The following is a 13,290-nucleotide window of genomic DNA, read 5'->3' on the forward strand; positions in this document are numbered from 1 at the left end:
TGAGATGGTGGCAAGGTTGTATTATATAATGAGTGGGGATGAGAGACATTCTTCTATTCTAAATTGTTTTTAGTGTTTCTTTTTGAGAGAGAGAGAGACAGAGCATGAGGGGGGTGTGCAGAGAAAGAGATAAGGAGACACAGAATCCGAAGCAGGCTTCAGGCTCTGAGCTGTCAGCACAGAGCCCAATGTGGGGCTCGAACTCACCAGCTGTGAGATCCTGACTTGAGCCGAATGAAGTCAGACGCTTGACAGACTGAGCCACCCAGGTGCCCCGACATTCTCTAGTCTAAAGCTGACATGTTAACCTCTCTTATTAACAAATTCATTGAAACACTTTATCTTCGAAATGCCCCCTCTGCTCTTTGTATATATTTTATTGAATGCTTTTTTTCCCCCCTCTTTTTGGTTTTTACCGCAGAAATTGGATGCTTTCTTCGTTTCAATAATGTTTACCACCAAGGAATGCATCTCTAAGGATGTTACTAAATAATGCCAAACTGTACCAATTTATACGCCCACCAGAGAGTGTGAGAGCTCCTGTTCCAAGCCCTGTTACCATAATCTGATTTTACCAGATTTCTTTCTTGTTGATGGTGGGTTTGTAATGGAGAAGAACACGTGGATCTTACTTTACTCTCGCCTTCCTTCACGCCATCTTTCCAATGAGTGAGAATGTTATCTCCTTTAAAGTCTGCCCCTCCAGATGCATAGCTCATAACTGTTTGACTTGGTTATACAGAAATATCTGGCTGAGTATATGGAGACCAGAGGTAGAATGTGCCTCTATTAGCAAAACTCTGGATCCTTCCATTTCTGCTTTAGTGGCTGGCTGGAATTAGCTGGAGTTCTTGTCTCTCTCATGACTTTGCTCCAAGCAGTCAAAAAATGGTCAACATAGGCCATCATTCTGGATCTTTCCTACCATTTCGCTAATGCTACATAATCGATCAAATTGTAGTCCACCCTCCAAAATAACGCAGGTAATAAAACCTGACCAAACATTCTACCACCAGGTAATCTGAGGTACCAGTTTCTCAGTCTATGCCCAGCTACAAAAATCAGGGGACCTGTTACTACGGAAGAAGGAAGGATGGACATTGGTGGACCACGAGCACTCTTGGCCACAGCCTCCTTCTGGCATCACTTTTGCCCCCCTTCTTAACTTTTTGTTTTCTGGAAAAGTCTTTAGATTATCCCAGTTCTTGGATAACAGAGCTGGGTGGACCATTCATTTTTCTCATTCGACCGTCTCCTGTCACCATTGATGGGAACACTCGGGTATTCTTGTCTCCTTGGCTGCTTTCAAGAACACTTTCGTTTTTGGTGTTTCCATGATTCCTCAACAACGTAAAGGATACGTTTTTAAAAATTGATCCTACTTGGTACACAGTGGGATTCCTGAATTTGTGGATGCATGAGAATTTCAGAAAGTTCTCAGCCTTTTCTTTTTGACACCGACTTTCCTCATTCTCTCTCTCCTCTCCTGCAATTCCCAACTAGATGTTTGACGTTTTCATTTTACCTTCTGTGTATCTTCTCTTTCTGATTTTCTGTCCCTCTGTTCTCCTTGTAATTTCTTCCTATGTTTTTCTAGTTCACCAGACTCTTCTCCAACAGTGTCTTATTGTCAAATCTGCTCTGTTTCCTTTAAATTGTGATGATCATATTTCTTCATTTCTAAGTTGCAAATGCAGAGTAGTCATAGACATTGTTTTGAAAACCAATTTACTTAACAGAATCATATCCATATGAAATGATATACACTAATACAAAAACAAAAACAAAAGTCCTCTATCAGGGATTTTGAAATAAACGTCAAACCAGCCCTTCATTCCTTCAGGCTTACAAGCCTGTGAGGCCCCGGGCACGGTCCTATGTATGGCCATGATGGTCTGGAGAACTACTTTCCCAGGCTCAAGGCCGTGCCTTTCTCTTGCAAAGCATAAATTGAAGATACCTTTGGGTTAGGATAGGGCATTGGGTAGAAGGGAAAACAGAGGTCAATGGCTGAGTAGGTGGTGGGGGGCCTTTTGGTGGGGACATGATCATGGGCACTTCTTGGCAATGTGGGGTGTGCCTTGTGCCAGTGTGAGCTGAGCCAGCCACCATGGAGAGGGAAAGTGCTCCTTGGGCCATTGTCTTTCATTAAGGGTACAGCGGGGGACAGAACTGGGGTACATGTCTATGCAGTTAGAGATTTTTTCCTGGTCCCCAACTCATTTCCAGATATATCTAAAGGAGAAGGGAGAAAAAATGTAGGTGAATTTTCCAGGGGGCAGACAGGAGATCTACACCTTTCACATAGCAAGGGCTCCAAGAGACTCGATGGCCTCTGGTAAAGGCCCCCAGCCTCCCATGAGAGTAAACCTCTCTCAGCTCCACTTGGTGAAGCTGCGTGGAGACTCCTTCCAGAGGGGTTTCTTCGCGCTCTTTTTTTATTCCCCCCCACGATTCTCTCCATTTGTTTCTCTTTTCTATAGCCTAATGCCTAGGTTTCTTGTTTTAGGCAAAACTTCTCCGTGTTCCCATCACTTCTGTCCCCATAGAAAACGGTTTACTTGTTAACTAATGACTCGCCTCCCCGATCAAAATATATGCCACGAGGTCGCAAGCTTTGATTTCATTCACTACTCTATCCCCAGTGCTTAGCATAATGTCTGGTCGAGAGTAAGTCCTTAATAAATATTTGTTGAATGTTGAATTCTGATTTTACTTGAGATGCTTGGCAGAGATAAAACTGATTAATTCTTGGGTTATTCCTAAGTGAAGCCTGCTGCACTTAGCACCAGAAGTACGACAGGCTCTGCTCTACTCAAGGAGTACAATGTGTGGCTTGGAGGTTTGGCGCAGGTGTTTCATGGATGGAATTTAGTAATGCCCATCCTTGCTTTGCACAAAAGGTCTGGACTGCTCAGGCAGGGTCAGAAGCCCCATGGCAACGGTGACATTTACCATCGGATATCTACATTATTCCGAATATGGATAAAGTTGTTACGAGATCCCTAAGAGTAGTTTCGTAAGGGGTACGGCTTGAAACATCTCGAGTATCTAGGAATAAATTTACCAGAAGATGTCCAAAACTTCTCCAGGAAAACTTATAAAATTCCATTGAGGGAAGGACATAAAATGAGAAACTGGCAAGAGATAAAGGTTGTTCATGGATCAAAAAACCCAATGCTGTAAATCAGTCAGCACTGCCGCAAATTATAGAATCAATGCGATCCCAACTGGGTTTATAGTAGAACTGTGCTAATTGTTTTAAAAAACGTATATAACAAAGAACCGATCAATAATAGCCAAGACCCTCTTGAAGAAAAGAAGGCAGGAGGATTGCCATACCTGTTGCCATAATAGATTATGAAATTCCAGTAAAAAGGGAGGACAGTGGGGCACTGGCCCAGGGACTGACTCACAGAGCAGAGGGTAGAAGAGGGAGGCCATGGGATCCTGCAGGGATGGACCCTGGACTTTGAGAGGCAGGGGTTCTGACCACTGAGGAAAGGACGGGGTCTTCAATAGAAGTTACTGAGGTTCGTGGCTGTGTTTTTCTAGGATTTTGTACACGGTTGTGAAACGATCTGACGTTATCTGGTGACGTTGGAGTTGAAGGCCACTGTGGGGAAATTTTGGTGCACTGGGATCAAAAAATGTTCAAAGGAGCTGTGTTGACAATGGCCAGAACGTGGAAATAACCCAAATGGTCATTCAGGATATTGATGTCATGGACGACTCTGTAGGAACATGGCAACGGGGATGAAAGGCACAGAAATAACACTGAGGACAAGAAGCAAATCACACAAGATACGCTATGTTTCCCTCTACAGGAAGCTCAAAAACAGGGAGACTAGAAACAATCCTTGAAAGGGCCTACTTAGCTGAAACAATCAAGGGAACCAAGGGATTGCAGGAGAGGAGCCCTGTGACTTCTCGGGACAAGGAACAGGACGTTCCCATGGCAACCTTCTCAGGTCCTGGCACCTTTCTGTTTCAAAACCTGCGTTAAGGATTGCAGAGGCCTTCGTTTGATTCTTATTCAAGGATATACAAATATGTCCTTTGTCATCATCTGCATATATGGTGCATTTGACAGTTAAAAATTATTTTTAAATTCTGTACTAACAACAGACAATGTGACACGTAGAATGTTTACTACGTGCCCGGACCCAGGGTAATTGCTGTGCACAGACAGCAATCCCCGAATCACATCCCTGTGAATATCCCCATGCCGGGGTCACTTGGGCCACTTGATGACATTGTCTCTTGCCCAGAGCCACACGGGAGGAAGGAGCTGAGCAGGGCTTTCATCGTCTCAGGCGTGTCTGATTCCAAAGCCCGCTTCTGCTATCCTACCCAGTGGCACGTGAGGTCAATAGTAATGCAATGGCCAGGGTCCCTTCACGGGTCACTGGGATATAGGAGGGTGTCCTTCGTGCTTGGCCATGGCCCAGACCAGACCCAGTCTCACCCACCCACTCCTCAGAAGACCACAACCCAAGCCAACCTCAGGGAGTGCAGCCCGTTCCTGAAACGCCACGTGAGCCCGCGGCTCTGACGTAGGGCTAACACCCTACGTGAAGTTCAAAGCAGGCGACGCAGCTGCCTGTGCTGAGCCACGTGCCACTGGACAAGGCGCCAGAGAGAGTGGGCACCTCAAGTCTTGGTGGGAGCCTCAGGCTTGCCAAATGGAGTTTACCTCTCCAGCTCTTTCTTAAACGCTCAGTAAATCCCTACCATTTACTCTTAACCACTTGCTCTGTTCGGAGAGTGCTTAGTGCTATCTCCCAAGTGTCAGATTCGGTATTAGGCTGAATCCAGTGGGGATGCCAATCTGCCCTTGCACTGGGATGCGAGACACGTGTCCTACGGAAGGAGAAGTCCCCAAGGTACTTAGGAAAGCGGGGGGAGGAGGGGGGAGACTCTACAGACCTCTGTATGGAATTGTTTCTATGAGTTTAGAAGACAAAACCCGAGACGTGCATCCAGAGCTGGAAGCTGTGGTAAGAACAAGAAAATCCTGAAGCCGGAGGCTTAATCGCCGCAGGTTAAGCATTGTTTCCACAATAAAGAAAAAAGCCGTGTATTATTCACAGCAGTTTCCAGGGTCAGGCGGGACAAGAGATCTGTCTGGGAAGACCGTGCCTGTGTGACTAGAGGAGGCCCACTTGGCCAACTCAAGCGCAGTACCGGGGAGGGAGGGGTCTTCCTCCTTGATCCAGTACTAGTCCCTGAAGACTCAAGGCTGCCAACGCCCATGGGGGAAAGCCCCAGTGGCAGGTTGCAGGGTGAACACTTGGAGGGGGAGATTAGTCACTTAGATTCAGCAGTGCCCGGGCATTGACCATCAGGTAGGCACCACTGAGCCGAAAAACGGGTGTTTGAATTAGTTTAAGATGCTTTTCCACATTGGGCTGGCTCAAAGGCACTGGCCTGCAGCCATATTGGCCCGGAGTGGAGTGACTTAGGTCTGGGCCACCTTAGGTCCTGGGTCGGGGCAGAATCTCAGTTGACATGAGGAACAGAATCTAATTCTCCTGGAGGCAGCGAGGAGGGTGTGAGGCCCCGGGCAAGCTGAACCCAAGTAGGATCTGTGAGAAATTCCATCTGGGATCTGGCTGCATCACATTGGGCATCAACCAACTGTGCCAAGGGAATCCCGTCTCTGGTCTTTTCGGTCTGGGGTTCAAGTTGAAGAACTTAGATTCTAGGGGGAAAAGGCTGTTTGTGGAACTGCTGTGGGAAGCCAGGAGGCAAGGGCCAGAGCAAGGAGCGAAAGCAATGCAGACAGGTGCCCATGTTGGAAGGCACGGGCCCCTAGTACACACGGCTTGAGGGTAGGGATGGGAGCTGGGCCAGCAATTACCAGTCAGCATGTGATGCCAGGACTATTTTCTGGAACAGACTAAATTGCCAGGAAACCTAGTGTTTTCCTAGTCCTTTCGGGAACAGCCTCCTCTACCTCCCCCACCGCAGAATCTGATAAATGAGCTCTTAGCACCATTCACGCCTCCTCTGAACCTAAGGTCTTCCCGGTCCTCCTCCCGCACCTGTCCCTCACTCCAGCCATCCTGAATCCAGGAACTGGTGGGGCTGACCGCTTGGCAGCACTTCAAAGTGCCACGGGCTCAAGGCCTAAGCACATCAGAGCTTTGCAGGCCAACGGCAGAGGCGTCCTCGCTCTGAACGGTCAGCGCAGAATCCCCACGAAGCTACTGATGCTTGGGCTATGGGATCCCTTCATTGCCCGTCCACCCCGGAAGGAGCCCTGGGAATAAGGGAACGTGAACACACACAGCTCTTCCAAGAGGGGAGTGAACCAGTGTAAATTCAGGCTCCTCAAAACCTGGGCCCACCCCATTTCTCCATTCGCATTTTTTTTTTAAAGTTAGAGTGGGCACGTGAGTGGGGGAGGGTGGAGAGGGAGATGATCCCAAGAAGGCTCCGCTCAGCACTGCTGGTGCAGAGCCCAATGTGGGGCTCAAACCCACAAAGCTGAGATCATGACAAGGGCCCAAACCAAGAGCCTGACGCTTAACCGACTGAGCCACCCAAGCATTCCCCTTGTTTTAATGGGTCAAATGTTATTGTGAAATCAGGAAAGCTGCTAGACATTTTAAACAATTGAAAATGTGTAGTGAATGGCAAATATGGAGAACATCATCTAATGCCCTTTCCATACACCCATACAACCCTCCTAGAACCTGTAGGCAAGCTGACCTGGTGACAGGCTGGGGGCCCTCTAGTGGCTCCAGAGTAGAAGGCATCCCACCCGGGCCCTAGGCAGGTTTTTTCAAATGCCAGATGTTATCCAAGGTTTGGCTGCGTAACTGGCATTAACAGCAGGGTGGTGACTGAGAATCAATTTCCTTCAGAACTGACTGGACACAATTTACCAATGCAGATGGTAATACAAGAATATTGGGTTGGACCTAGGGAAAAATATTTCCAGGGTTACCACCTATTTACAATTATTTAAATCTACTTTCACAATAGCTGTTCCCTACGCAAAAAGGAAGTGCAGGGAAACTCCTAAGAAAGCAGCACTGTCTTCTAACTAACGTGGACTTTAAGATGTGTATACATACAACGGACTACTTGGCAATGAAAAAGCATGACATCTTGCCATTTGGAACGTGAACGGAACTGGAGGGTATTATGCTAAGTGAAGTTAAGTCAAAGACAGGTACTTAACAGAAGACCACAGGGGAAGGGAAGGAAAACTAAGTTACAGAGAGGGAGGCAAGCCCTAAGAGACTCTTAAATACAGAGAACCGAGGGTTGATGGAAGCGGGGGGCTGGTGGGGGGAGACGGGAACTGAGGAGAGCACTTCATGGGATGAGTACTGGGTGCTGTATGTTCAGTAGTGAATCACAGGAATCTACTCCTAAAGCCAAGACTACACTGTAGACACTGTATGTTAGCTAACTTGACAATAAATGATCAAAAAACAAAATTTTATTTAAAAAAATGGAAAAAAAGAGTAGGCTTTAGAAGTAAAAGGAACATCAAGACCTGAAGTAATCCCAGGCATCTTGATTTGGAATGCAAAACAGACAGACGTGGACCCAACTTATAGAAACGGTTTATTTTCCGTCAACCTTATTTCCATTTTGTTTCTCCGCAGAAGAGCAGCTCAAGACCACTCGGTGGTGGTTCCCACCCATTCGGTGGCCTGAGCAGTGGGGGCTGCAGACCAGTCTTCCGTGGCGGGCTGAGCGCTCCAGTCCTCTGTTAAGGAAACACCAAAGAACAGTCAGGCCCCTTCAGTGTTCTCGTCACCCTACCCCCACCCAGCACCGAGCCCTGAATCGCACCAGAAACACATTTCAAAGGACAAACACCCGAGGCCAAACCACTTCAAAAACACCCAACTCCCATCTGTCAAGTTAGCAGCTCAGCTATAGCACACTGGGATGAAAACCTTCTGATGCTACATAGCCAGGGAGATCCTTCAAGCTAGACTAAAAACCCCCCAAGATGCAAGCCGCCAGCCTGAAGCATCAGGACCCGTACCAGTGGGGAACTGCTGGATAGGCACGGAGGGCACCTGCACGCCTTCGGACCAGTCTGCGACCTCAGGCTGCGTAGCAGTGAACTCAGGAGCTGGAGCAGTCCATTCACCCTGAAATTCCTCCTTGGTCACAGCCTTTTCGGCAGCAGCCTGCTCTTCCTTCTCAATCTGGTGAAGACAAAGCGTATAGGGACCAGTAAATTTTACTTCTTGAGCACAAACCAAGAGGTCTGATTTACTTACGCGTCCACAAGCCTTTGGGGAGCAAACTTACCTCTTCAGGATCCCTATAGAAGTAGAGGTCAGGCATGACCTCCCAGGGGTGTTCACGGGAGATGGTGCCACGCATGCGCAGAACTTCCCGGGCCAGCATCCACCACATCAGACCCACCGAGTGAGCTCCCTGCGGGAGCACCAGGTGTTAACAAGTGACGCTTGGTCAATCCCCAACAGCACGTCCTTCCCCAATCCACCCATCTGTCCCATCATCCAGGTCCTCGGTACCAGGAGATAGGAGACCCGTCTCTTGGTTTGCAGAGAGTGTACTTCTAACAGAGCACTCTAGAAATTCGTCTCCATCTTGATTGTCACTGGAACCAGGGGGATTAAAACACAACAATCGAGACTCCACCAATGAAATGAAATACCTGTGAGTGCCTGCACACTAATACTGCTATTAAAACATCTCTTTGGGGGATTCTCACACGGAACCAGGGTTTTGAGACCCAGGAAACAGGGCCGATTTGAATCACAGGCAACCCACCTTTTTAGGATTTCATAGCAGTTCATCCAGTTGCTCTGAAAACAGAAAGGCCTAGTAATGCCCGAGAGGCCCAAGCAGTTAATATGGAGAAGAGCAGACAAACACACACGCCACTTAAATGATTTCTCCTTAAAGTTCTGACACACTCGAATCATACTTGTAGCAAGAATTACTATCAAACTCCACTCACTGGGCCAGAGACCCTTGTGGTGTTAGCGAAAGACTTGCCCCTCGTGTAGCACACTACCTACACTTGTGAGTTCATCGGCCAGAGCCTCAACTCCAAGCTCTAACAATGTGCAGAGGAATGCCCAGCTGTTTCCGTAGCGCTCTCGTGAGCTCTGGTGGACGTCACGGCGTTATTACCTTGTTGTTGCAAGGGATGGCGATGTCCACATAGCGCAGAGGAGAGTCTGTGTTACACAGAGCGATGGTAGGCAGGTTAACGTAAGACGCCTCGGTGAGAGGCTGGTGGTCAGCCCTGGGATCGGTGACCACCAGAAGTCTAGGCTCCCGGAAGGCTGCCTGGATCTGGTTAGTGAAGGTTCCGGGAGTGAAGCGGCCAGCAATAGGAGTGGCTCCGGTCGCAGCAGCAAACTTCAGCACAGCTCGCTTGAAGAACGAACATCGAGAGTTACCAGCGCTCGAGAAATGGCATCGCAGGAACTCCCCCAAGCGTCCGTGTGCCGACACCCGGGTCTGTAACCGCCGGAGCGGCTCCCTTCCAACAGTGAAAACATCAAAGCACTTCAGACACCCAGTAATTCTTTGTCCTCCGCGTTACCCGACAACTACTTGCAGAACGGGGGCCCAGAAACAGTAAGCACGCCCCACCCTCTGATCCTGTCTGGAATGCTCTCCCCACTCCCACCGGCTGGTTTCAAGAACCGGGCAGGTCACTCTGCTGAGTGACGCGGGCAGGTCACTCGTGTGCTTCCACATTCTTCACGGGGCCGTGACGACGAGTCAACACAGCACACAACAGTGCCCGACACACCAATAAGCACTTCTCTGCTCTGGTCGAATTCCATCGCAGCTACCCTATACACCACAGCAACATACCCTTCCTTTTTACCCCGTAAAACTTATTTCCTGCATCCCTTAAAAAAGGCAGAGTTACTCTGAAAACTTACTTCCTGCATCCCTAAAAAAGGCAGAGTTACGTTTTTTCTGCTACATCCCAAGCCCCCTGCAACACTGCCTGGCCAATACAGATGCTCAGTAAATCTTTGCTAAGGAAAGCCAGGAGAGTGGTCACTGGGTCCATTCTACAGCAATACTTAAGTCTTCTACCGTGCACCAAACTAGGGGTCCTGATACAAGCCAGCCTCTGGAGAATAACCCCCTGCGCAAAACACATCTTCGGTTCGTGGCAATCAATTTTATGGTCAACCTAAACAATACAAACGAACCTGTCTTACTACACGATTTAAACAGCTGTCAAAATCCAAGTCAAGCATCTTTTTCAAATTAGAATCGGGGTCAATGAAATCCTTGCTAAACCTCCTGTAGTGGACTCTTGAACACATGTTTTAAACTCTTCAGGGCCACTTATATGTGGATATTTTTTTTTAACAGCACTCTATTTTCCCTTCTGGCTTATTCTTTAAAATACAGTATATAATACATACAGCATACAAAACGTGCTAATTGACTTAGGTTATCGGTAAGGCTTCCAAAGGTATTGAAGACTGTTAACAGCTGAGTTTTGGGGGAGCCAGAAGTTAAAACAGATTTTTGACCACGTTGGGGGTTGGTGCCCCTAATCCACCGTGCTGTTCAAGGCTCAACCATAAATCAATTTTTAAGGAATCCACTGGTTTTCTCCACAGAAAAACAAAGAATTGTCAAAACAGAAATGGGGCAATACAAGTTTTACCCATTGGCTATTAAAAAAACTAAGTTATTTACGTTAGCAAAGATTTCTACTCTTGCTTGGAGACTTGGATGAGGACTGGCACCCTATTAGAAAACCTTTCTGAAAAATCCTGCAGTTGGCACCAAAGCTTGGAGCCAGTGTTTCATCATTTTCAAGAGAAAAGTCTGGCTACAGAAAAATATGATAAGCCATTTTTACAGGATTATGTCAGGACCTAGTGGCACAAGAAAACACACAGGAAAAACAAAGCTCAACACTCTACCAGATGCCAAGTAGCGTGTAAATGGAAAACATTGAATCCGGGCAATTCAAGATTTCTAAAAACCAAGCATATTGTTTCCAAACCTGGCCAGTATTCCGGGATGATATGACACTGACATCAGCTGGGTTTTCAATGGCAACAATGGCCCGAGCTGCCAGCAGAAGCTTCTCCCAGGTTCTCTTCAGATTGATGATGTAGATACCTAGGTGATGGCAGAAAGCTTTGTAGTACCAGACTTAATTTTCAAGTGGACTTTGTTCTAAAAGGCCGAATGTGGCAGCGAGTACTATCAAGCTCCAGTCATCGAGGCAGGCTCTACTGGTGTTAGCGAAAATCCTGCAATTTCTCTAGCACACTTCCGACACTCAGAAGTTCATCGGCCAAGGCTGGCCTCCACCCTGAGCTTTAATAGTGTGCAGCCTTAGTTCGGTAGACGAAGTGCATCTTCTTGGTCCTTTCCTGCACTAAGCCTCCATCAAGGCCCCATCCTGATTCCTGTAAGTTTTCACCCACCTCCTGCTCTCCAGCCCCACTTTCCCTACAACCTGTCTCAATGCCAGATTTCAGCCAAAACTGCTTCACAGCACACAACCCCCAGGCTTAAGTTCTTCAGTGGCTCCATCTGAGCTTGAAGCACTGCCTTGCCCAACGTACCTTCCAAAGTCTTCACAACCTACCTTCCCTTTTCTAGTACCTTCCAAGCCTCCTCATTAAGGTCTTAGCTCTTGCTCTACTCTCAGAATTCAGTTGAACGAAGGGAACGCCTGACCGGCTCACTTAGAACGTGTGATCCTGGGGTCAGGAGTTTGAGCCCCACATTAAGTACAGATTACTCAAAAACAAAGATCTTAAAAAAAATAAAATTCAAATGAACCTGCTTTCAGTACCTGTGGAATACAAGACACTACGGAAGATGAACTAATGAGCTTCCTCATCATTTATACGTCTCACAGCTCCTTCATGGCCCAACCTAAGTCCCAGAACCTATCAACTGACATACTCTTGCACTGGAGCCCAGAAAGCGGTCCTTCCAAAAACCACCAGTACACTTTTGTTTTTTGTTTTGTAAAAAAAAATTTTTAAAAATTTTTTTTAAGATTAAGAGATGCATGCTGTATCAACTGAGTTGACCAGGTGCCCTACGTTCACTTAAGTCTTAAAGCTTACTTCCGATGTAGACCTCTGGTTTCATTTATTACTTAGTTGGAATGCCCTCCCTCCCAAATCAACGCAACGACTGACCATCACTTTTCCTTTTGTAGATGTACTGTTCCATCTGGAAGTCAAGGTTGGTGCCACCTAAGTGGGTTCCTGCGGCAAGAAATTTGAGGACATCCTCCTCCTTCATTTGCAGGACATCAAGGGCTCCGGACATTGTGAAAGTTTCCCTTTAAGTTACGACGGGAACCTGGAAAACAACGGTTAACCAGCTATTTTCATTTCATTTCAGTGGGTTATGGGACCAGGTGCATTCTAACTACCCTGGCGAGCCAAGCAACCGATCTGAACACAGCCCAAGGACCACACCTTTTACAGTAGTGTAATGGAAAAAGACCCAACATAACAGACCTATCCCACACATTACACAACTGCCGCACATCTTGAGTGTGTGGAGATGGGAAAAACACCCGAATAATTAAGCAAAATGAAAACGGTGATTTGCCACTTAACATTCCAGGGGGCAACCGGGAGTCGAGTTACCGATGAGCAAAAATAACCAGATGCGAACAAGTTTATTTTCAAGCGGATTGAAGGCAGGGCGCTCCACAATTATTTCTCTCTACGGTCACAATTGATTTTCTACAAAACCTTGCCAGGTATCTTAACGCGAACGGGATACACCAACCGGCCCAAATAGCTGTCGTAAACCGGGACCGGGGCCTGAGGTCACGGCCGGCCGAATGCCGGGGTCCGAAGCAACTGCAGCGCGGTACGCTGATCCTGTTTGCTGCGCCACGGCCGCCCAGCCGCAGCCCGGCCCGCACCCTCACCCGGTGCCCTGGCTCCAGCACGACCTCCACGCGCTCCGGGGACACTGTGGGAACCCGCGGGCCCGAGTTCGGCCACGTGCGGGCGGCTGGGCGCAGAGCCGCAGATACACCCGCTTTGCCTGCTGGCTTCCATCCCCAATCCTCGCACCCCTCACTCCAGCGGAAGGCTATTTTAATAGCCTTTGGGACTATTTGGGGGACGCCGGGAACCCCACAAGGGACTCACGCAAAACAACGCCGTATGGACCCCTCCCTGGGTAGCGCGGAAAAAGGCCGGCGGCCGGAAGTGACGTCCTTATATACTCCGCCGCCAGCCAATGACAGCGAAAGCTAAGCGGAAGGGTGAATGGGCCGCCTAATCCAGCGGGGCCTTTTGCGACGTT

At 48.0% G+C, this 13,290-nt stretch overlaps 1 protein-coding gene and 2 non-coding genes across 3 annotated transcripts; all 3 read right to left on the reverse strand.

The window, feature by feature from the left end:
• Window positions 1-7,566: 7,566 nt before the first annotated feature.
• Window positions 7,567-13,184, reverse strand: RPSA (ribosomal protein SA). The gene is made up of 7 exons (XM_042956063.1): window positions 13,134-13,184; window positions 12,159-12,324; window positions 11,000-11,118; window positions 9,142-9,387; window positions 8,287-8,415; window positions 8,015-8,180; window positions 7,567-7,729 (listed from the first exon to the last, which is right to left on the reverse strand). The coding sequence occupies exons 2-7, from the start codon at window positions 12,289-12,291 to the stop codon at window positions 7,635-7,637; spliced, it is 888 nt and encodes a 295-aa protein (XP_042811997.1). The 5' UTR covers window positions 12,292-12,324; window positions 13,134-13,184; the 3' UTR covers window positions 7,567-7,634.
• LOC122199027 lies at window positions 8,931-9,079 on the reverse strand. Its single transcript, XR_006193300.1, has one exon. It is a non-coding gene; the product is annotated as a small nucleolar RNA SNORA62/SNORA6 family (small nucleolar RNA).
• Window positions 11,186-11,336, reverse strand: LOC122199028. The gene has a single exon (XR_006193301.1). It is a non-coding gene; the product is annotated as a small nucleolar RNA SNORA62/SNORA6 family (small nucleolar RNA).
• Window positions 13,185-13,290: the final 106 nt, after the last annotated feature.

This window comes from Panthera leo, chromosome C2 (assembly GCF_018350215.1).
Source record: "Panthera leo isolate Ple1 chromosome C2, P.leo_Ple1_pat1.1, whole genome shotgun sequence".
NCBI classification, from domain to species: domain Eukaryota; kingdom Metazoa; phylum Chordata; class Mammalia; order Carnivora; family Felidae; genus Panthera; species Panthera leo.

Excerpts from the sequence above, each read along its gene's own strand:
- RPSA (XM_042956063.1), bottom strand. The coding sequence starts at position 12,291 with ATGTCCGGAGCCCTTGATGTCCTGCAAATGAAGGAGGAGGATGTCCTC. Across the intron at positions 9,388-10,999 it reads CATCCCGGAATACTGGCCAG|CGAGCTGTGCTGAAGTTTGC; the intron begins GTTTGGAAACAA and ends TCGTTCTTCAAG. Across the intron at positions 8,181-8,286 it reads TCTATAGGGATCCTGAAGAG|ATTGAGAAGGAAGAGCAGGC; the intron begins GTAAGTTTGCTC and ends TGTCTTCACCAG.